This window comes from Nycticebus coucang, chromosome 17 (assembly GCF_027406575.1).
Source record: "Nycticebus coucang isolate mNycCou1 chromosome 17, mNycCou1.pri, whole genome shotgun sequence".
In the NCBI taxonomy this organism is placed as follows: Eukaryota; Metazoa; Chordata; class Mammalia; order Primates; family Lorisidae; genus Nycticebus; species Nycticebus coucang.
Window position 1 is genome coordinate 88,230,761 of NC_069796.1, and position 23,885 is coordinate 88,254,645.

Here is a 23,885-nt window from a genome sequence, read left to right on the forward strand (position 1 = left end):
CGCCGGGGCCGCCGCGGGCCCGTACCCAGGCGCAGAGCGCGGCGCACGGCGGTGGCGAGGGCAGCGGGCGGGACGGTGGGAGGCCGCCTTGGACCGGGATGGCGGACCGGCGGCGCGCATGGAACACGGAGGACGACCTGCCCGTGTACTTGGCGCGGCCCGGCAGCTCGGCGCAGACCCCGCGCCAGAAGTACGGCGGCATGTTCGCCGCGGTGGAGGGCGCCTACGAGAACAAGACCATCGACTTCGATGCGTACAGCGTGGGCCGCCGCGGCTCGGCGCGCACGCCGCGCAGTGCTGGCCGGCCCGACGCGGTGGGCCTGCCGGGACCCGGAGGCAGCGAGGACACGGCTAGCGACGTGAGCGAACCCTCGGGCTCGGCAGTCAGCTCACCAGGCGAGCGCGACGAGCGGCCGCTGGCGCTGCACCTCCGCTGCCCTGCGCCCCGCGACCTGCCGCTCCGTCGGGACAATGGCCAGGTACCCTCAGGGCGCGCGCTGGCGGGATGTGGGGGGCGGGGCCCTCGAGGGCCCTGGGCGGGGACTGCCGGAGGGCAGTGCCTGGGTCCTGGCGTGTGGACTCGGCCACCAGGCTTGGGAGAGCCCCTCCCCCACTCCGTCATACCGGAGGTTCTGGGAGGTTGAGCGAATGGGTCAGGGCTGGCCCGCATAGTCCCTGAGACTCCGGGGGGATCTCTGAGGTCAGGTCTCGGCTCCTCTTTTGCAGGAAGGGAGAGCGAGGTTCTGAGACGGAAAGTAAGTTGGCTAAAGCCGCATGGACCCTTAAAACGCTGAGGGACATCTGGGACAACCTTGGGCTCCTCATTCTGTTTTGTGAAAAGAACCAGAGCCCTGTTCCTGTTCGTACGTTCAGCTATCCACTTGCTTATTAATAATCATATAGGGCACCTACTATGTACCGGGCAGTCAGCGAGGAGCCTGCGGTCACACCGCTTCAAGGTGGAAGGAACCTTTTTCCTGAGGCTCCCTCTCCCCATGGTTTCTGGGGGAAGGATGTGGTTAAATATTTAAGTCCTTGGGCAATTAGAACCGGTACCCTGCCCCAAGCCCTGACATCTCCGAGGGGTACCCCTGCCTCAGCACATCACCACGGTGACCACTTCATAGAACAAGTTGGAGGTCAAGCTGGGATTTGAACTGGGGTCGCTGGCTTCCCAGACATGGGAGTCATTTTGCTCCTGAAAGAGGTGGCGGTTAGGGAGAGGGTATGTCTTCTCCCCTGAGCTGGGAGTTTCCAGGGAACTGGGGGAAGAGGAGTGGATAGACAGCGCGTGTGAATGGATGGAAAGGGTCAAAGGCAAAGGAAGCATCCGAGGGCAGGGCGGGGAGCCGTGGGCTTGGTCCTGAACTCTATGCCTGCGCTTGCCACCTGAGCTTGCTGGGTGCCAGGTGAGTGCTGAGTCTGCAGCTCCGCAACCCGGTTCCACCCTCTAGAAATCCCCCCGAACTGAAGGACAGATTCATTGTAAGAATTAAATAAGTTAAGGCTAGTAAGTAGTGAGAATTCAATAAATATTTGTTGACTTTTACTTATTATTATCATTATAATTTTAATTGACCCTTCTCCCCCCCCCCCCGTTAAAATGCTATAAGAGACATCACGTGAGCCTGGAGAGAGGCCGAGCTTGATCCAGACAGAAATCTGGGAGAGCTTCCTAGAGGACTAGGAGCTGGGAACCGGTGGTGGTCAAAGCTGTGGATCTCTTAGGCCCGGTTCCACTGCGGGTGGCGCTTTCTGTGGCTCGGGAGCTCTCCGTGGTCCTGAACGCAGCGCCTCGGTTCTGCGCCTACAGCGCGGGCGTGCGTGGTGGAGATGGTAGTGAGGGCGGAAGATGGTGGGAGTCTAGTCGCCTCTTCCCCAGCCCCTTTGCCCACCCCTTTCCTTGTTGGTGAGACTTTGCTTGGGAGCTAAACTCCTGAGCCGGGTTGGATCGGGAGGCTTCAGGGCCGCGGGCCGAGAAACTGGGGCCCGAACCAGGGAACCCCAGTTCCAGCCAAAGCACTTGGCCTCTGAAGCCTCGCTTCTCCTTCTGTGAGATGGCCGTCTTCTCCTAGCCTTCCTCAAGGCGTAGTGGAGAGTCGGAGAGTAACGAGCGCTTTGTGTGAGGCCCAGAACTGTTCCAAGTCCAGCTCCTGCCGGATCTGCACCAAGGCCAGCATCGGCGCTGCGGTCAGCCTAGGCGGTCCCGCAGCCGCGCCTTGGCGCTTGGGGATGCTGGTCGCTTCACGTCTCCCGCTCCTCTCCCTTCGCCTTCCTGTCCCTCTGTGGTCCCCTTTGCCCTTTCTCCGCGGCTTCTTGGGTACCGGAGAATGGGCGGCGTCTCCAGAGGACTCTGAAAGCACTCGAGGTTCCAGACAGTGAACTGAAGGGGCTGGCAGTCTCCCTGGAGGGGCGGACCCAGAGGCCAGGGACCTTGGTTTACAGCGGGCTCGGGTTCTGGGGAAGGCCTCACCGCTCTGCCGCTTTGCTACCAGTGACCCGGCCCTTCCCCCGCCCACAAGGCTCCTTCCTGGGAGGCTGGAGGGATTTCCACAGCGCAGGCGCAACGTTTGCAGCTGCCAGAAGCTGAGCCGCCGCGGTACTTTGTACCGGCGAAATCTGCTTGGGAGCAGTGATCTGTTTGGCCAGCGGCAGGCGGGTGCTCCTCCCCTAATATGCACGTGGTCTTGGCCGCATCTCAGGAGCTCTTTCTGCCCAGATCTTCAGACTGACCCCCAGGAGCACGCTGATGTGTGGAACCTAGGACTAACTCTGAGGAAGGGAATGTGTGTGTGTGTGTGGGGGGGGGGTGGTCTCCACCTGCCATTTATGGTCATTGAGGAGGATTTAGGACCCAGCTTAGCGCCAGGGCTGAATGAATTAGTGTAGGGGAAGGCCCTCCTAGACTGGGTGTGCTGAAAGCCTGCCTTCCAGATGCCACCGCAGTGAAGGAGTTTGTACCTGGGATACATCACTTTACCTCTGTAAGCCTCATTTTTCCATCTGTAAAATGGGGAAGTGATAGCCCAGTGTTCAGCGTCCACAACTCCACCTTCATTTTAAGGCCTCTGCCCCCCCCACCCCCGCACCCCTCAACTAGGGACTGGCCTCTGCTATGGTGGAGGTCAGGGCTCTAGGCCACAGCTGGACTCTGGGAGGGGCTTTTCCATGCCTAGTCCACCCTCCCTCTGGCTGGAAGTCTGAAAGTAGGAAAGCTGGGTCATTTTATAGGACTTGTGGGTGTGGGTTAGATAATGCCTGGTGACTTGGGGTGACCGTCCAGTGCTGAGGGCTCCTGCTGGGGCTCCCTGCTTTCCCGTCTTTCCCCCCTCCTGTTACGCAGTCCTTCAAGCTTCCTGCCCAGCCCTCTGTAGGGCAGCATCTGAATCATGGGCCCTAGGGCTGGGTCCACTCCGCTGGGAAGCAGATGTGTCTTCTTTCTCCTTCTGACCTCTCACTCATCCCCAGAGGCTGTGGAGACCTTGGTGCCAATGATCTGCCCTTCCAAGCACTTGCTGTCCAGTAGGCGAGTCTGTAGAGTGACCACAGGCTGCCCAGAGTAGAGCAGGTCTACCGTTGATCTGTCCTCTGTCCCTGCTGCTTCCCTCCCCTGGCAGGGAGGCTCCTCTGTAGATGCCCTCAGGGAAGGCCGGTGGATAGGAGTGGAATGATGGCAGGGTGAGGCTTTTTATGAAGGAGAAAGCGTTGGAGATGGGTCTGGAAGAATGGGTAACCTTTTGTCTGGGGTATTTTGGGAGCGCTTATAGTGTGAATAAAGGCTTGGTCCATTCAGGGAGAGGCTGGGGGGTGGACACACAAGCTGTGGAACGAGAGCCAGGAGGGGAGCGCCCCTGGGCGCATCCTAGAGGGCCGAGAAAGCTCTTGGCCGCCTAAGTGGCCCTTGGCAGACGGCCCACGCGCGGTATCCCCCGTGCAGATGTTCCCGGAGGCGCCCAGATGCGGGGCCGCACATCTGTGGCGCTGCCCGCGGGCGATGCCTGAGCATCCGAGGCCGGTCGAGTCCTTCGGAAAGAACCCGCCGACCAACCTCTCCCCAACGCGGGAGCGCGGCTGGGCGCAGCCGAGGGCGCGCGCGGGGCGGGGGTCGGCGGGCTGGGCGGTGCGGGCGGGGGCGGGGTGGGGATCGCGAGGGAAGCGCTTCCTGGTTCGAGTCAAAAGGGGCGAATCCGGCTCCGCTCCGCGCCGCCGGGAGGAGCTGCGTGTCTGCAGCCCCCTCCTCCCGCCTTCGCCTCTCCCTCCTCCTCCCGCCCTCCTCGGCGAGCCGGGCAGTGCTGGCAGCCGGAGCGGCGGCGGCGGGCGGGCCGAGCAGCCGGGCAGCCACGCGCGGGCAGCCGCGGGCGCCGACCCTCCGACCTGTCCAGCCCTCCCGGGCCTTTGTCACCGCGCCCGCGAGGTGCGGGAATAGAGCGAGAGTCCGACAGCCCCGCAGGTCCAGCGGCCGGGCCCAGGGCGCCAGAGGGGGCCATGTCTTACCAGGGTAAGAAGAGCATTCCGCACATCACGGTAAGCCGCCCCTGCCCCGGTCCCCGCCCCGCCGTCCTTTGTGGGCTGGGGGTGGTTGCTGTCTAGGTCCAGATCCGCTGGGGGACCGCGGGGGCGGCCCCCAAGGCTTCCTGCGTCGCCGCGGGTGGGGCGGGGCTGGTCTCGGCTTTGCAGCCTCCTCCCCCCAGCCTCTGGGGACAATGGTGGGGGAGCCCCACTGAAGGGGTGGGGCCGGAGCCTGGAGTCCCTCTCCCCGCGGGCCTGCAGTCCCCTCCCCCACGGGATGTGCCGGAGGATGGCGTGGACTCCGAGGATGCGGAGCTGAACAAAAGAGGGAGGGGCACGCGGATCCGGACCCCCGCTCCTTCGCCACTGCGCCTGCTGGGGGAGGGTGAGCTGAGCTTCCCGCGCGCGGTCCCGGCTCAGACCTCCGCTTCCACCATGCAGCCAGGTCCTTCCCCGCCAAAGGAAGGAAAAAAGACCAAGCAACACTCTCCAGGCCCGCCCATGCTGATGGAGTGGAAGTCCGGACCCAGCGACAACGCCATGATGGAAGCTCGGCTCCCTCCCTCACCGCAGCTAAAAATAACCTACTGGGGCCACACTGGAGGCCTGCAACCCCTCAAGGGTTAACAGTGTCGCAGTTGGGCTGCTGAAGGGTGGGGATGGTGGCTTAGACTGAGCAGTAAGGCTGTGTCCTGGGTGTGGCCGGAAACAAAGGAACCCCCGTCTTTACGCTTTGTCTGGGAGGTGGGGCGCTGAGGACATAGCCGGCTAGCTCCCCCGCCCTGAGCCCTGCCTGGCATCAAAGTGGAGCCAGAGCATTCCTGGAGGATGCAGACCTCAGGCCAGTGGGCCTAGGGTGGAGGCACAGGAGCAGCCGGTGCCAGGAGGCAGGCTTCTGGGCACCCAGAATCCTTCACGGAGACTCCTGAGGTTCCAGGGAGAACTAGAGACACGTGCTCCTCATGTTTGCAGAATTCAGGCTCAGGGACATCCCTCCGGCACCTGCCAGAGGGTAGCCTGAGGTAGGGTGCAGGAGCTGGCATGTTCCACTATCCTGCCCAGTGGCCTTCCCAGTGGTTTGCACTTCTTGCCTTACTGAATCCTGGTAACACTCCTTGGAAGGAGACATTGTCTATATGAAACTCTGAGGGTGACACATGGGCCAGGAGCACAGGTGAGGACTGCCCTGCATCTGCCCAAGTCTGGGTTGAGTCTTGAGTTAGAAAATCACTCCCAAGCCAGCTTCAGCTCTTGCCAGCAGCCTCTACAGAGTTTCCATCCAGAGGTGTGACCCCTGGCGGTCCAGACCACCTCTTTGCTATCCCTAAGTTCTGTCCTCTGGGACACAGAGGTGTAGGTGGCCACTTGGTAAACTTTGTGGTTGGCAAAGAATCAATGAAAGACATCTGGTTGCCCCACGGCAATATGGGAAGAAATAGGGCCATGTTAGTCTGAGCAGATCCCTGCTTTGAGACCTCTAGCCTTGCACCCCAGGGGAACTGAGGCAGGTGATAGGTGTGGTCTCTGCCTCTCTCAGGACCCGAGTCATCAGGGTGGAATCTTAATAAGATGGTCTTTAAGGCAGGTCTGTGGGATGGTGCCCTGGCAGTTGGGTGGTCTCAGTCTGCTGAGCCTGAGTGATTACCCTGCCTTCTGGCTTTGACCCTCTGGGGTCCAGTCTGAATCTCAGTGCTCTGATAACCACAGTGGGCTGCTTCATAGGACTCCTGAGCATCCTAGAAGACGCTGGCCAAGTGTCCAGTGTGCACTAGGCACGGAAGAAGGGCTCCTGAACTGCTGGCTGGTCTGGCTGCTTTAGTTCTTCGTGTGAAGCAATTAGTCAACTGTGGGTAAAGGAAAATCAAAGGGATTGTTCTTGTATCCTCAAAGGGTGGTTACAACAGGCGTGAGGAGGAGAGTTTCTGAAAAGGATGCTTAGCTACTGTGAAAGAGGCTCTTGAGGGTTTGAGTTCATTTGGCGCACAACACCCATCCCAGCGAGGAAGATTTGCAGTTTCAAAGAAAAAGCACCAAAGCAGAGAGGATAACTTGTCTGGGGCTTCAGGACTCTTCATCTTCCTGAAGACCTTTTGCTGATAATGCATACTTGGTGCCAGGAACCAAACCCTTTTTTCAAATGCCATGAAACAAGTAGGTGGATATTGGGGCTTGGCAAACTGTGCCTTCACCTGGTCCATAGCCGTTTTTCGATACGTTATGGCTAATGGCCAGCCCCCACAACAGGAAGGATGCGGGTGGGCTTGTCCTTGTTCTCCCAGAGCTCAACCAAGACCCACATTCCCTCTGAATAAAGCATAGTGAGAATCATAAGGGACATATGGGGGCTCGAGGAGACCCCAGCAAGGATGCTAAGGTGACCTCGGGATGTAGCTGAGGGGAAGGGAGGAAGGTGGGGTTCTTCCTGTGGGTTGTTGAGGTCCAGAGGCAAAAGAGTTGGCATGTTGGAGAAACTGAAGGAAAGCCAGTGTGGTGAATGTTCACCCTCTGCTTCCCAGGGCAGTGTCTGTGTACAGATAGAGCAAATCCTACAGATGGTTAAGACGTTTTTGGCAGCCATGGTGTGTGTAGCCTGTGGAGAGACCTTGGTTTTTGAAAAAAATCAAGGGCCAGACATGGTGGCTCCTCCTTGTTAGCACTTTGGGAAGCTTGAGCTGAAGAGATTGAGACGAGCCTGAAGAAGAACAAGATGCCTGGCTCTACTTTAAAATTAGGAAGGTGTGGTAGTGTGCACCTGCAGTCCCAGCTGCTTGGGAGGCTGAGGCAGGTGGAGCCCATGAGCTGGTTGTGATGATGCCACTGCACTCTAGCCTGGACGGTAGAGTGAGATGCCTACCACAAATAAAAAGAAAGCAAGGGATGGAGAAGCAGTTCACGAGAAGAAGCACAATTCTCAGCTGCAGCCCGGGGCTCCCACCTGCTGAATGTTGAGTCACTCTGTGCCCCTCTGAGCCTCAGCGGTCTCCTCTGCTTCATGGGGACAAAGGTCCCTGCTTTGCCAATGATTTCAGAGACCGGAGGACTAGGGTGGGGGAGGGAGCCTGGCAGGTAGGGGAGCAGGGTGGACGGGGCGGGGAGGCCAGCTGAATTAGAAAGATGTTTTACCGAAGTGGATCGTAGCGGCAGCCGTGTCTTTCCCACTTCTCTCCAACCCTTTCCTTGAGATTAAATAGAGTCGCCTGATAGAAAAGGAAGAGGAAAGGCAGAAATACTTAGCTTCTGTTCCCTCAAGGCTTGTTTAAACTATTTATAAAGCTCTGTTTTGTGTGTGCGTGTGTGTGTGTGTGTGTGTGTGTTTTAATCTTCATGAATGGCACCACTGGGGATTAATTTAGCTGAAGCTGAAGCTGCTGCTCGTGGCCAGTGCAGCGGCTCAGTGACTAGGACATCCTGGGCGTGGCTCTGAGCAGACAAAGGCACATGACTTCACGGCCCCACCGAAGGAGCTCGTGGCTCTGAACAGAGCCACCAAAGGGGCAGGTTTGTCCAGTTGTGGGGGCCTGTCAAGAGTGTCCACCACAATGGTTATATAAATTATGATTATTAAAAAGAAGACTTCATGCATGTTGATCATGTGTGTTTGCTTTAGTCCTGTCATCCAATGTGGTTGTCATTACCTCTCCGTTCTCAGCACGGTGCTATGAGGAAGGCAGCCTAGACACATCTCCCTGTTAACCAAAGATTAAACTGATAGTGGCTTGTAAAGGTTCTTGTACTGGCCTGTGGAAGAAAGAGCTCAGATTCAAACGAGGAAGGTAGATGGCTGATCTTCCTGTTAGGAAAACCTGTGCGTGTGTGTTTGAGTGCATGTGTTTAATCAATGAGTGAAGCTCATCAGAGAAGAGTAAGTGAAGATATCAGGCTGAATTAGTTACTCTAATATGCAAATACGCGAGGCCTGTTACACTTCTTCCCAAGAGTGGAATTCACTTTATCTACAGATATTCCGTTTAGGCCCTGTCTTTTTGTACAAATGATTGGAGATGCCTACGGTGATTTGTTATGCTGCAGTGAAGTCAGATGGAAGTCAAATCCCAGGACTGAGGACCGAGGAAGGACAGAGGACAGACCTGTGAATGATTACAAGACCAGAGTGGCTGCCGCTGGACATCTGACAGTGAAGCTGGGCTTCTGTTCTCTGGGGCAGAGGTGCAAACAGCCTCCGTGATATCAAGGCCGTGATCAGAGAGGAAGAAGTGGGCCGTGTTCTTAGGGAAAAAATTACTTTGCTTAATTTGAATTCTTAAAAAATATATCAGAATGATACTGCCGTAACTCTGAACTTGGCTAAGACGGAACACATGGAATACACACACACACACAAAACGATCCCTGAACTCAGTGATCTTGCCACCTAAGTGACAAAGCACATACCCGTGAAACAACTGAAGGCTACAAGGTGAAGTGTGGAGCAGAGCACAGGTCAGAGGAATTCAGGGAAGAGAGGACTCAATCATCAGCCAAAGCAGTGAGCTTGGGAAGATGATCCAAGCTAGGAGAGCGGGGAAGAGCATGCACCATGGGTGGGACAGCGTGGAGGGTCCTGGGCCGGGGAGTGAGTGATACTTCACACTCAGCTTTAAATCAGAGGGTGAGGAATGGGAAATAAATTTGAATGGGTAGGGCTGTGGGGAGAAGATTCTACAGGCTTTGAAAGTTCAGCAGGATGCACTCAAAGTGGTGGGAATGATGTGAGTTCTAAATGTGACTCAGATACTAATGTGTTGTTTGATCAAGACACTTCTTCTCCCTGGGCCTCAGATTCCTTTTCTTTACAGTGAAGGAGGTAGATTAGATAATTCAGTTCCAAGTTAAGGGACATATGCCTTTATTCTGTAGGGAACAAGACGGTACTTGAGCTAGGAGGATGGCGTGAAGAAGGCAGTGTGAGAATGTGGATTCTGACCTCAGGCTATCTGGGTTTGAAGCCTGCCTGTGTTGCTGAACAAGTTATGTGATTTGGGCAAGTCACTTACTTATTTCTCTTCGCTACAGATTTACATTTGTAAAATGAGAATAATAATGTTTCATAGGGTTTTTTCTCTTGAACATTAAATTACTTAAAATATGTAGGATGCTTAGAATAATGCCTGCCTATACTAAGTGCAGCATGGGTGAGCTGCTGTGATTATTATGGGGGATGGTGTGAGGTCAGTGTTACTAGGTAGCGCATAACCTCCAGGTCTCAACAGCATGCACTTGCTTTTTGCGAATAGCACGTGAAAGCTGTGGGTTGCCAGTAACTTTGCCCTTGGCTCCTGGTGTGCTGTGTATAGTGGGCCTGCTCCATGCTCCATGTAAGTCCTTACTTTGAGACCTGGGCTGAAGGAGGAGAAATGCACAAAGAGATTGGCAGCAACCTGACTTGTGTTTAAGAACTTTTGCTCAGCAGGTAGTGCCTGTGGCTCAAAGGAGTAGGGCACCGGTCCCATATGCTGGAGGTGGCGGGTTCAAACCCAGCCCTGGCCAAAAAAAAAAAAAAAAAAGAAAACTTTTGCTCAGCAATGCCATATTTCACATCTGCCCTGTGTAGTGGTCAAAGCAAATCATAATCAAACCTTAGGTCAATGGGGTGCTCAAAGCCAATGTTTCTAGAGGAGATATGGGGATTAAGTGTTAAAAGTTGTAATACGTGAGAAATGCTAGTAAACACCTGTGGAAGTTGATGATGAGGCGAGCAGGACCCAGCATTGCTTTTTAGGTTGAATTGGAATTGTGAACATGCCCAAAAGAGGTGTCTCATCGGGCAATTGGGAATAAATTGAAACAGGGGTGAGAGCCAACAGCTAGAGATAGATATTAGGGACCCACGTACAGAGGCATTGGTAGACTATAGGAAAATACAAGATATTTCAGCAACCAGTGGTTTCAGCCCATATCCTGTGAGTACAGCAGTGTACTGAAAATATCCTCTACAGATGTGCTGCTAAGTTTTCATCAGCATCTGAAGTTTGTTTGCTACAACCAAAATCTACAAATTATTCTAGCAACATCTCTGAGGAGCCATGAGCTCTTATAAGTAGAACAGTGTAGGCTCGGCACCTGTAGCTCAGTGGCTAGGGCGCCAGAGCTGGCGGGTTCAAACCCAGCCTGGGCCTGCCAAACAACAATGACAACTATAACCAAAAATAGCCAGGTGTTGTGGCAGGTGCCTGTAGTCCCAGCTACTCGGGAGGCTGAGGCAAGAGAATTGCATAAGCCCAAGAGTTTGAGGTTGCTGTGAGCTGTGACGCCACGGCACTCTACCCAGGGTGACAAAGTGAGACTCTGTCTTAAAAAAAAAAAAATAGAACAGTGTTGAATACAGCCCGATTTTCTGTGAAAAAAAAAAAAGGAAGTTTGTAGCCTGGACAGGGACCATCAGAAGATTTTGTCCTCTGACCATGTGAGAGAACAGTTGGAGCATGGACAGCGTCATGGTGCTGAACAGCAAGTGAGCTGTTAGCAGCTAGTAGGTCAGCTAGTGACACTGTTGTAGGATGGCATGGTAATGGTGGCAGACTTACTTTGTGTTAATTTGGGTCTTCAATCCCTTCTGAAGAGTTTTATACTGTTTGAAGGTATGTCATGAACACAGTGAAGTTGAGAACCATTGCCCTAGAAAGATGTAATGACCAAATCATAATTTTGCCCAGAGAAAAGACAACTGTGAATCGATGTTGGGGGCTTTAGTGGGGTCTGGGATGCTTCATAGAGAAGCTGGTCTTGAAAACAAGAGCAGGAAGCTAAAAGGAGGAAATATCTGCACATATGAGGTTGAAGCTCCACACTCCGTCCCTGGGTCTGTGCCACAGGCATCTAGAACATTTTCCTTGACCAGGCTCACCCTCTCTGGCCCTCTGCCTTTGCAGCAGCGATGCCCGTTCTCTATGGAGGCTGCTTCCTTCGGGGGCTGGGAACTGTGAGCCCTTTGCTCTCTCATGTCCATCTGCTGCACTTGGCCATGAATACCTGGAGAACTGGGACAGTGTCTGACTCTCAGCATCTCAGGGGCACTCTGGCACACTGGCGATTCACAGCAGGGACTCCATACTGTGTGAGTAAAAAGTGGACGAAGCCCAGGTTATGAACTGTGATTCTCTGCTGAAGGAGGTTTTAGCCACAACTGCATTTATTCTTCCTTAACAAATGCCCTGTCTGTGGATTTAGCATGAAGGCAGCTGCCATCCAGAAGGAGATGAAGGTGGCATGAAGGAATTTTGGATTGCAAAGGAAAAGGAGGGTGCCTCTGCAGTGGGGAGAGGGCAGGTCTGGTTTCATTATGCATTCCACACTGAAGAGAAGCTTTTACAGCAGGAGCCCTCCACGTCTGCAGTAGGAGCTGCGTCTTCCCTTCTCCTGGGGGCATTGCCTGAATAATGACCTGGTGCCAGGACTTGGGGGTCCATTCCATAGGAAGTCTCACTGAATCTGGTGAAGAACGGTACAGAGCAAACAGGTGGCTGTTTGAGGAAACTTTGTACCTGTCCCCAAATTGTGTTGCCATGTACTTTTTAATCATACCATATTCTTAGACCCTGAGGGCTTGCACCCTAATAAAATGTCAGCAAATATGTGATAACCCCAAATTTGAAAGGAACATATTACATTATGCAAAACTTTTCTGTGCATTTGAGGAGGCGGGAAAAAAATATCTGTCCATTGCTTGCTCCCTGTCTCCATCCTTCTCCTCTCTACGGCAGGAGGAGTTCCAAATACTTCTCTTTGCATCCCTCTGATGGCTGGATCATCACTTCACATGCCAGCTTCCTTTACTTTTAGATAGTTCTGCTGTTGGAAAGCTCTTTATATGGAGTGAGAGTCTGCTTCCTGATCAGCTTCTGCCCTAAAAATCTCTCCAAGTTCCCTCTCCTCCCCTGCAGCCATCCCTAGAGACACAGATAGTTTCCCGTGTTACCCAGGACCTCCTTCCAGCACCCCAGTACTATATTCCTCATCTAGCACAACTTCCAGGTACGATGTTTGGATTTTTCTTTACCCTTTCACTTTCTTTTTCTTTTTGCTATAGCTCATTTCTGAGCCTGCAAAGCAAAAAGAATTCAGAATAAAGCTTTGTTTTTTGTGTACCTTTTAAGCTAAAGACTTTCTGAGGCCACAGACTCCTTTGAGAAGCTGATAAAAGCAATGGAAACTTTTTCTTCCTTTCTTAAAGGCATAAACACAGAACGCTTGGCATAGAATGTTAGTTTTTATGGGCCAGTGTTCAGTATATTGAGTGCTTTCAAGTATTATTTTAAGTAATCCTATGAGGCAGGTACTTTGATTCCATTTATAGATGCAGAAACCGAGGCCAACAGAGATGAAGCATTTTGCCAGTGATCACCCAGCTAAGATGCTATGTGGGAATAAGCTGCCATTTTGGCATAAAGTCAAGGATCTCACAGTCTCTTGGAGAAAATAAGACATATAGAATTGGGCTGGAAGCTGAAGCATCATGAACAAAGCTGACCAAGGAGTACGAGCCTCATGTTATCAGAGCTCCAAGAGTGACCACGTGGTGCTGGAGTCAGGACACTGGACCTGCTGGGGGAGTTGGAAGCCAGTGGGCAGAAGAGACCAGCCGGAGACTCATGCTGCAGGAGGGCTGGGGAGTGTGGTGTGAGTAGATGAACATGCTGGGGCAGGGCTGAATGAGGGCAGGGCTCAGGTAGGGAGGAGCATGGTAAACTGTGCTTTGTCCTACAGGTGAGGAGAAGTTGGTGGAAGGTTCTGAGAAGAAGTGAGACAGGATTGGATTTGTGTTTTAGAGACAGTCACTCTGGCTGCCATGTGGAGGGCACAAGTTAGGCAGCAGGGAGACAGGGTGGAGGCTGACCTGTGGCAGGTGCAGTGGGAGACAGGGTAGGGGCTGACCTGTGGCAGGTGCAGTGGGAGACAGGGTGGGGGCTGACCTGGGACAGGTGCAGTGGGAGACAGGGTGGGGGCTGACCTGGGACAGGTGCAGTGGGAGACGGGTGGGGGCTGACCTGGGACAGGTGCAGTGGGAGACAGGGTGGGGGCTGACCTGGGACAGGTGCAGTGGGAGACAGGGTGGGGGCTGACCTGGGACAGGTGCAGTGGGAGACAGGGTGGGGGCTGACCTGTGGCAGGTGCAGTGGGAGACAGGGTGGGGGCTGACCTGTGGCAGGTGCAGTGGGAGACAGGGTGGGGGCTGACCTGTGGCAGGTGCAGTGGGAGACAGGGTGGGGGCTGACCTGTGGCAGGTGCAGTGGGAGACAGGGTGGGGGCTGACCTGTGGCAGGTGCAGTGGGAGACAGGGTGGGGGCTGACCTGGGACAGGTGCAGTGGGAGACGAGTGGGGGCTGACCTGTGGCAGGTGCAGTGGGAGACGGGTGGGGGCTGACCTGGGACAGGTGCAGTGGGAGATGGGTGGGGGCTGACCTGGGACAGGTGCAGTGGGAGACGGGTGGGGGCTGACCTGGGACAGGTGCAGTGGGAGACAGGTGGGGGCTGACCTGAGGCAGGTGCAGTGGGAGGAAGAAATTAGCAGGTATGTTGGGAAACATTTCCAGAGTAGATACAACATGATGTAGAAAAGAATTAGGTTTGGGGTAGATGAGAGAAGCTGAGGGTGGTACTGAGCATTTTAATGAGATCTGTCTCCCTGTATTGCAAGGACTTTAAAAATTAGCCACTGTTTGAAGTGTCATCCATGTGTTAATTTATTTAATTTTCAAAATTTCCCTCTGTGTCATAGACAAGAAACTCAAGCACAGAGAGGTGACCTCACCATCATTACAGGGTTTGGGGGTGTGGGGCCAGATAAAGACCCAGCCAGTCTGGCCTTTGTCCCTGTGTCCCTGGTCAGCACTCACCTTGCCTCTTTGTTAAATGAGCATGAAATGAGATAATGGGTATGAAAGTTGAGGGATGGCAATGTTTATAGGTGAATAGGTCTCTGTGTTCAGCGTCTTTCTCCTGGAGAGCCCTGAGCCTTCCATCTGCTTTACTCTCTTTTGAGCACATTCACAACAATCCTGTGGGGAGGACAGGCGAGGTGTGAGGCATGGGGTATTTGCCTGACAAATGGCTGAATAGGCCAGTATGGTCTTTGCTGCTTGTCCCCATTTTACAGAGGGGGAAACTGAATCTCAGACACATTAACCACTACCCCTCCCCCAGGTCAGCCTTCACCCCCATCTGCCACTGCACTGGGCTGACCACCAGGAGGTGGGGGTGGTCATGGTAGAGGTGGCTGTGCCATCTCTCAGCTGTGGGCCCTCAAGCAGATTATGTCAATTCTCTGAGTTTCCTCATGTGTAGCAGTCATACCCAATTCTTCAGGTGATGTAAGAATTGAAAGTGAAAAATACAGAACTGACACTTAGTATGAGCTCAAGGAGTGTGAATTTCTTGAGGCAATGAGTTTCTGTCCGGATTTCTTTGTATAAGGCATGAAGCTGAGATCAGGAAACACAAAAATGGATCAAGGCATAGATGGTGTGTATAGCTAGTGTCACCCTCCTATGGGCAGTGTGGGGGCTCTCCCCACTCTTGGGGTCATGATAGGGATATGTTCTTTTGATTTTCTTCTCCGTTTGGCAGAGGTGGGGTCCTGCTTTTGCTCAGGCTGGGAGGGAGCTCCTGACCTTGAGAGACCCACAGGGCCTGGCCCCACAGAGTCCTGGAATTGTGGGTGGGGGTCAAAGTGCCCTGCCAAACACCACTATTACTCTCGTCTTTCTCTTTCCATCCTTTTTCTCTCTTTTTAAAATTTTTATTCTTTCACTCCCTTTTTCTCTTCTTTCTTTCTTTCCTCCTTTCTTACTCTTTTCTCTTCCTTTTGACCCTGTACTAAAAGGATGCTCCAACACCTAAGCACAGAGACAAGGAAATTTAAAGAGAAGGAGGAGTGAGAGGAAAAAAGTAGGGGAAAGAAGTGAAGAAGAAGAAAACACACATAAGGAGGAACCAACAAAAAATTCCAGCAACATGAAAGAACAGGACAGATCAAACCTCCCCAAGGGATCATGAGGACCCACAGCTACCACAGAGGACCCCACCTCTAAAGAAATTATGGAAATGACAGAAAGGGAATTTAGAGTGTGGATGACAAAAACAATGAAGGGAATTGAAGGGAAAGTGGAAAATCACTAAAAGGAAATAACAAAAACTGACCCAAGGAATGAATGAAAGACCTGATGAAATTACAAAGGATATAAGAGCTTAAGGAATTGAAGAAGTCACTCAGGGAACTTACAGATGCAGTAGAAACTAAACTATCAATAATAGATTAGACCGTGGAGAAGAAAGAATCTCAGAGGTAGAGGATAAGGTTCTTGGGCTAACTCAGGCATTTAAAGAGGCAGAAATGAAGAGATTAAATGCAGAACAATTGCTTAGAGAATTATGGGACTTCATTAAGCATTCAAACTTACAAATTATAGGTATCCCTAAGGGAGGGGGAACCATCCAAAGAAATGGAAGCCCTACTGGAGGATATCATAAATGCAAATTTCCCAAGTATCACTAAAGATTTCAACATGCTTCTTTTAGAGGGATATTGAACCCCAGGTCATCTCAACACTAAGCAGAGCATCTCCAAGACACATTGCAATGAACATGGCCAAGGTCAAAATGAAAGAGAAAATTTTGTAAGCAGCCAGGAGTAAACACCAGTTGACCTACAGGGGCAGATCCATCAGGGAGACAGTGGACTTTTCAGCTGAAACTTTTCAAGGCAGAAGCAAGTGGTCATTTATCTTTAACCTTCTTAAACAAAACAATTTTCAGCCTAGGATTCTGTATCCTGCTTACCTAAGCTTCACATTGAGTGGAGACATCAACTCTTTTTTGACATGCAAATGTTGAGGAAATTTGCCACAAAAAGAAACTAAAGGAGAAATAGTTCCTTCCACATTAGCTCACAGGATAAAACTAAACAATGGACTTTCACAAAATAAGATGAGTAGAACTCCACCACACTTGTCAGTTCTCTCAATAAATGTTAATGGCTTGAATTCCCCACTGAAGAGGCATAGGCTGGCTGACCAGATAAAAAAAGCACGAGCCATCTATATGTTGTCTCTAGGAAATGTACCTAACCTTGAAGGACAAAATAAGACTCAGGGTGAAGTGTTGGAAAACAGTATTTTAAGGCAAATGGAAATCTGAAGAAAGGAGGGGATCACAATCTTATTTTCAGATACAAGCAGATTTAAAGCAACTAAATTTAAGAAAGACAAAGATGGTCACTATATACTGATCCAGAGAACCATTTAACAAGAGGACATTTCAATTCTAAATCTATATGCACCCAACTTAAAGGCTCCCAGATTTAGGAAACAGACCCTAATTGTTCTGAAAAATATGATACTCTACTACACCATAATAGCTGGGGACTTTAACACCCCTCTGACAGAACTGGACCGATTCTCTAAGCAGAAACTAAACAAAGAAACAAGGGGCTTAAATGAGACCCTAGAACAATTGGGCTTAATAGACATACACAGAGTGTACCATCCCAAAGTCAATGAATGTACATTCTTCTCATCAACCCATGGATCAGACTCCAGAATTGATCATGTCCTAGGACACAAAAGATAGGGGTGTGTTATTTTAAAGTCAGGTAGTCAATTCATCATGGATTATTTCCTGAATGTCTTCAGGTATGATGGGACTGTTATAACTTCAGTTGTCATGGAAACAGGCCTGAGCTCACAGAAAAGACCTGAGATCCATGCAGACCACCTGTATTTCTAATTCACGAAGGAGGACGAGACACCCTACCCTCTACTTACGGGAGGGGAGGACAAATATGTGTTAATTAGATTCAGTCTCATGTCTGTTGTCACTTCCTGGGTTGCATTCCCAGATAGTGTGGCAGAGGGCCGCAAGCTGACAGGCTGTCCCCTGAGGCTAAATGAAAGGCAAGTTGGCTGGTCCTATGAATAAATGTTAATGTGAAGCTGGGGTTGGTGGCAGCACTTGGGGCTGCAAGGAGGCTGGATGGGAGAGCTGGAGAAGGGGGAGCTTTGGGAGTGGGGAGGAATCAAGTCATCAAAATTTAAAGTATTTGATCTAGAAGACCTCTCAGGCAGCAATTCCTGTGGATTGCAGCACATAATCTCAACAGTGTATTAATTTGCTTTGATGCAGTGATGCTGCATAGCAAACACGTCTTAAATGCTGTGGCTTATAACAACAAATATTTATTTCTTTGGGGTTTGTGTGGGGTAGACAATTAGCCAGGCTCCGGTAGATTTGTCTTCAGGCTTCTGTTTTGGGTCAGGTGGACTCCTTATGGCACCTCATTCTGGGGCTGCAATTCCTTGGCCCATGCAGTTTTCCTGGCAGAGGGTGACTCTGATGAAGGAACGCTGAACCCCACCTGCCTCCTAAAAGCTGTTTGTGCTGGGATTGGTGTGCTGTGGCCTCTCTCATTCTCTGGCTCTGAGTCCTGTGGGCACACCCACAGTCAGTGGAATAGAGGCTGTACTGCAGCCACATCAGGGCATGGCAAGGTGGGAGGGCAGAAGGCGCTGTGAATGAATAAACACAACCTGCCAGAGGGTCTATTTTGAAATTATTTGGGGATGTTTGTTAACAGTGTAAATTCCTGGCTCATAGTCTAGATCTGGTAAGTGAAAGCCTTGATAAAAACACCTAGATTGGAGTTCTCAACAGGCAACTCCAGAGCATTTTGAGAATCAGCCTGGCCACGGTGCCATGCCGTGAGTTGTGTGTGTGTGTAGGGGGTGGGGGAATTCCTACCTATCCTACCAAATTTTTGAGTTGCAAAACATGAGCCTGAACCTCACTGGCTTGTGGGATTTGAAGGAGTAATAACTGAAAACTCACCTTGACATCTCCTTTGTCTGAAAAGTAAGCAGTTGCACCCACATTCTACAGTTGGAAAAATACTTTTCTACTAAAATGCAGCTTTTCTAATCTCTTTGAGGCTCATTTTCCTATTGTTCTTTGGAAAGAAAGGGTTTTCTCATCTCTCCAGAAGAGACTGGTCATTTAGTTACCATGAGCTTCCCTGCCCTTCCCACTGAGGAATTAGCAGCCTCATGCAAATTTCCATGACCCCTGAGACCCTGTGTTGACACCTGTTCATTGACCCAGATTCCAGTCATTGCTTTAGTGGAGCATATAGTGGGGACACATGGGAGTCACTTGGCTTCCCCCAGCCTCCTGGGGTGGGAGAACTAAAACATTGGAAGGGGGAGACTAAGGCCTAAAGGTCCTTGAAGTTGGCCACCTCCACTGTGGAGTGTCATCACGGTTTTGATTCTATGAGGATCAAAGACTAAAAATTTGCCAAGCAGCTGAGCAAGGAAAGCGCTAAGAAACTACAAGGCTGGATGAGTTGGAGGCTGAAGGATCTTCTGCATCCCCAAGTTTGGAGAAACCTCCCTGTGCCAGTGCCCGGTGGTTTCAGGACCACGGACAGCAACCTCTCCCCACCCTCTGTGGTCCACCCCCTAGGGTACGTCTCACCTACACGTGCAATCTGAAGCTTTCCGATTGTACTGCTTATGTACTGTTTTTCTGGAGCGTTCCCCATCTCCCCATCTTTCCAGCTTTGTGAACTTCTACTGATATTTTAGAACTCAGTCCAAATGTTCCCTCCTTGATGACATAACTACTGCCTTTTTCTGTCTCTGTAATAACAACCTTGGTTCTCTGCTATTTTCCCAGTAGGGATGGTTGTTTAAACAAGTGATTTCTGGAGAAGTGTTGATTTGATAAGAACAGCAGCTCATCTTCTGAGGATCTCCAGACCTTTATTGATTTTATATACCTTTGGACAGCTGCCTTCATGGTGGAGATGACAGATTTTATTTCCACCGTGACAGAGGGAGTGCAGAACTCAGGAGCAGACAGGGATGCAAACCATTCACTGTGCTCCGGAACTTTCCCTGCTGAGTGGGGCTCATCATTGTTGTTTATTTTGCTGTTTTTATGGATAAGAATGCCTAGAGTCTTAAAGGCTAATTTTCATAAGCAGAGCTCAACATTCCCTTAATGCTTGTGAAAAGAACAAAAGTGTCCTGCCTACGTCTGCTCTCTCCTCCCAGTTGGGGCTGAATCGGAGATAATAGTAGGCTTGCGTAAGAAGCTTTTTCTCTTGCCTGGGTGCTCCTCTGACTCATCAGGCATTTGGCAATAGAAACACCATCTCTGCCCAGCACAGGGTTTTGGTGGACCCCTTGCAAGGAGGCCTTTAAGCATCTTCTGTATTACACAGGCTTTGCCCTTAGCAACCTGTTCCCAGCCAGTGACGATAGGATTTCAGGACATTTTTAAAAGCAGAAAAGAGGCATTTATCATGTATCACTCCCCTCTTTCATCTCTTCCTGTTTGTTTCTCTCCTCTCCCTCTTTCTTTCTTCTTCTTTCTGCCTTTCCTTTCCTCTTTATCATTCTTTTATCTGATCCTTCTTTTCTTTCTTTTCACTTCCTCTTTTCAAACATTCTTCTTCCTCCCCTCTCCCTCGCCTCCTTTCCCCACCCTCCTGCTCAGCAAACATTTGCTAAATTGAGAGTAAAGCTGGTTCCTGATGATACAGGGATGAAATACACAGGCTTCCCTGGCCATTGAGGGATGTCCAGCTCACCAGGAGAAGGCACGTGAACAGTGGTCATCAGCAGTGGTGGACATTGTGGGAGAGGGGTGTGCACTGGCAGTGAGGACATGGAGGGTGCCCCAAAGTCCCCATGGGGGGAAGTCAGTTTCTCCCAGAAGATCCACTTCTCCCTGAGTTATTCCCAGATAGTTTTGTGTTTGCCTTTTTTCCTAACATTTTATTATCCAGCACTTTTGTTTCTCCTTAAAACTTCTGCAAAATACTTTAGTAGTTGAATGCTGCCCCATTAGTAGTGTGATTATACCATCATAACAGACTCTGGGCCACATCTTTGTGTATAATTCTTTCAGCCTGTTTGAATATTTTACTGAGGACAAATCTGCAGCACTAAATTGCTGGGTCAGAGGACAGGAACAGTTTTATTAAAGTCTTTGAGAACTTGCTTCAGCGTTGGCCACCGTTTACTCTTTCTGAGAAGTCCCATCTTTGAGGAGAAAATGAGGGTGATCAGTTACCTTCTTCCACTTCTGCCTGCTGTCTTGTGATGTCTTTTTTGTTTTGTTTTGTTTTTGAGACAGAGTCTCACTCTGTCGCCCTGGGTAGGGTGCTGTGGCATCAGAGCTCACAGTCACCTGAAACTCCTGGGTTCAAGGGATCCTCTTGCCTCACCCTCTGGGTAGCTGGGACTACAGGCACCTGCCACAATACCCAGGTAATGTTTGTATTTATAGTAGAGACAGAGTCTCACTCTTGCTCAGGCTGGTCTTGAACGTCTGAGCTCAAGGGATCCACCACCTCGGCCTCCCAGAGTGCTGGGATTACAGGTGTGAGCCACCTCACGTGGCCTCAGGTGATATCTTAGCTCAGAATGTTTTTCTGTGTGAGTTCTTCCCTGATGCAAATGGAGCCCAGACTCCTGTCTATAGAGTCCCTGGGACCGGGCACCATGGACCTCTCTAAATTCCTCACTTGGAGGGAACACTTCAGCCAGAGGAAGCACTTAGAGTTTCCCAAGCACTCCTTGCTGGCCTATGTCTCTCTCTCTCTCTGTTTCCCTCTCTTGGAATCTCTTCTCTCCTTCGCCTACTTGCTCCTCAACCTCAGAATATGCACCTTCCCCCAGAAGGGCTGGAGTGGAGGCTGCCTCTGTGCCCTTCCGGCACCTCCTCTGTTGCAGCCTTCCCATACCTGACTGCAAAGGTCTGCCTGTGACTCGGTCTCCCTCACATCCAGAGCTATTTCTTTTAGCTGTCTGAACCCCTTCCTTTAAGAACTTTTTATCTAGTGGAGTTCCTGCTACAGAACACGGCAGAGAATAGACAGCACATACGTCAGGATGCCGGGTCTGAGCAGGGCACTTCACATACACTCCTGGGAAGAAGAACCAATGATGCCCACTTTATAGATGGGGAAACGGAGACCAAGAACGGCACAACATATGGATAATGAGGAGGATAAAGGTTGGCACCTACATCTGTGTGACTTGGAACGTTTTGCTCTCATACAATACTGAAGTGAGGATATGAGCTGCGCTGAGCATAATTTGCTTTTAGGTCAGTGCTGTTACCAGGGGAGTAAACAAGTCCCTGGCATGCCCTTGCTAATAAACTCATCTGTTAGGTTTTTGTTGAATTCTTTGCTAGGCATTTTGTTTTCCTCAGAGGGTGTAAGTGGGAATTTTTGTTTAGAGCCTGTCACTGTTCACATCTGCTCACTGCTTACCCCTCACGGTAGTCCTGTGACAGGCAAAAGACCGTGCCCATATTATTTTTCAAGTGTGGGAATTTTATGTTATTAATTTTAAGAATATACCTTAAAGAACATGATATATACATATATGGTACATTTACTGTTTCTGGCATATGGTTCTGTTGAGTTTTTACTCCCACATTTCATGTGTAAAAAAAGGAGCCTTGAGTGCAAGGTCCTTAGATCACAGAATGGATGTTTCTAAGTTCCACCTTCTGTGAGATGTCATGAATTCTAGAATAGGAGAATGTTTTAAAATGTGACAAAAGTGTGATTTGGTGGCCCCAACACTGGACAGAAGTTAGGAAACCTTGCGTTTAATCTGCACCCTTGTTACTTGTGCAGGGCAGGAAGTCACACCTGTCTCTGGATTGCATTCTCTTCAAGGTTGGGCCAGACCTCACCTTCCCTGAGAACTAACTACTCAGTTTCAACAGTCACAAAAAACACAACTCTCGCCAGGCACATTTCCTAAGGTGTCTTTCATGGGAAATATCGTCTCAGATTTTCCATACCATGAAGGGATCTAAGTTTTGAAAATATGTAAACTCAGTCCCCCTTTTAACTATTCACGTCACACATCAGTGGAGGAAGGGGTCTGAGAAGTTCTGCCGTCCTCGGCACCTGTGGCTCAAGCGGCTAAGGTGCCAGCCACATACACCATAGCTGGTGGGTTCAAATCCAGCCCTGGCCTGCCAAACAACAATGATGGCTGCAACAACAACAAAAATAATAATAATACACAAAAGCAAGAAACAAACAAAAAAAAAGTCCATGCAAATTTTTCATGCTATCCAGTACCACAGATAAGCAAAAAAGTCCTCATATCATCCTCACGTGGCCTGCAGGTCAGGCTGGACACCTGTGAGACCACTGCCTTAGCAGATTCCCCTGTAGACTTCATTGGACGCTAAAACCAGTCACTTAAAAGGAGAACTGGGCGGGCAGCACCTGTGGCTCAATGAATAGGGTGCTGGCCGCATATACCAAGGGTGGCAGGTTGCAGCTCAGCCCTGGCCAAATTGCAACAAAAAAAATAGCTGGGGCTCTGCACCTGTGGCTCAAGCAGCTAAGGCGCCAGCCACATACGCCGTAGCTGGTGGGTTCAAATCCAGCCTGGGCCCGCCAAACAACAACGACAGCTGCAACCAAAAAAAAAAAAAAAAAATAGCTGGGTGTTTTGGCAGGCGCCTGTAGTCCCAGCTACTTGGAAGGCGGAGGCAGGAGAATCACTTGAGCCCAGGAGTTTGGAGGTTGCTGTGAACTGTGATGCCACAGCACTCTACGCAGGGCAACAGCTTAAGGTTCTGTCTCCAAATTAAAAATAAATAAATAAATAAAAGACTATCATTTTTTCTGTACAACAACAAGAATTTTCTAAACTCGCTGCACCAGGGGACCCCTTTCTGGGACAGTATCTACCCAAATCCTTCTGACCTAGGTTTCTAAAGAACATGGCTTTGAAAATGCCAATTAAAAGGCAAAGGAACTACCAATTTTAAGAAAGAACATGAAGAAGTCACGTCAGCTCTTGCCTTGTCGTGAGCTTATTTTTTTCAGAAATATACTGGCGCTTAAGACACACCAGGAGTGTGGAGCCCCGAGGGTCCCTGCACATGGTTTTTGATGGTGGTGGGGGAGGCTGTGAATCTGAACACAAGCTTCGCCATCTGATACGAGGAAGAGCAGGGGAGGTTGGGGCCCATCTTCTGGCACACAGTGGATTAAAGTACCACCTTTCAGACTGAGCCCTGAAAGCCCACTATTAAATGTAACAGGCAGACAGCTGCCCGAGGGGGGCCACATCCCAGAAGCCGTGCACAGCTGCGGATGACTCATGTTGGAAACCTGCGTGCCAGCTCATTTGTGCTTCTCTGAGGTGCAGTCCCAGCCCCACCTCTCTCCCGGCCCTGAGTTTAGTGTCATCCAGAGGACTTGGTGAGTCTCCTCTCCGGGATGCCCAGATCATGCCTGGCTTCTATTTTAGGGATGAAAATAGGTTGTTAGGCCTGGGAGCAACTTAACCTGAAGCTCTTTCTTTCTGAGACCCTCCTTCTGGAGAACACGATGGGCT

At 50.8% G+C, this 23,885-nt stretch overlaps 1 protein-coding gene across 5 annotated transcripts in view; it reads left to right on the plus strand.

Moving 5' to 3' along the window:
- The window catches only part of CRMP1 (collapsin response mediator protein 1), an 88,100-nt gene continuing 64,215 nt past the window's right edge, over window positions 1-23,885 (plus strand). For 2 of the 5 annotated variants that reach the window (XM_053565918.1, XM_053565919.1), the window contains exon 1: window positions 1-479. In XM_053565918.1, the coding sequence (XP_053421893.1) occupies window positions 99-479 (381 nt within the window). In that variant the 5' untranslated portion in view covers window positions 1-98. Of the gene's footprint in view, window positions 480-4,149; window positions 4,525-13,107; window positions 13,126-23,731; window positions 23,750-23,885 lie in introns of those variants that run through there. The other 3 variants (XM_053565920.1, XM_053565923.1, XM_053565922.1) reach the window with 3 other exon arrangements.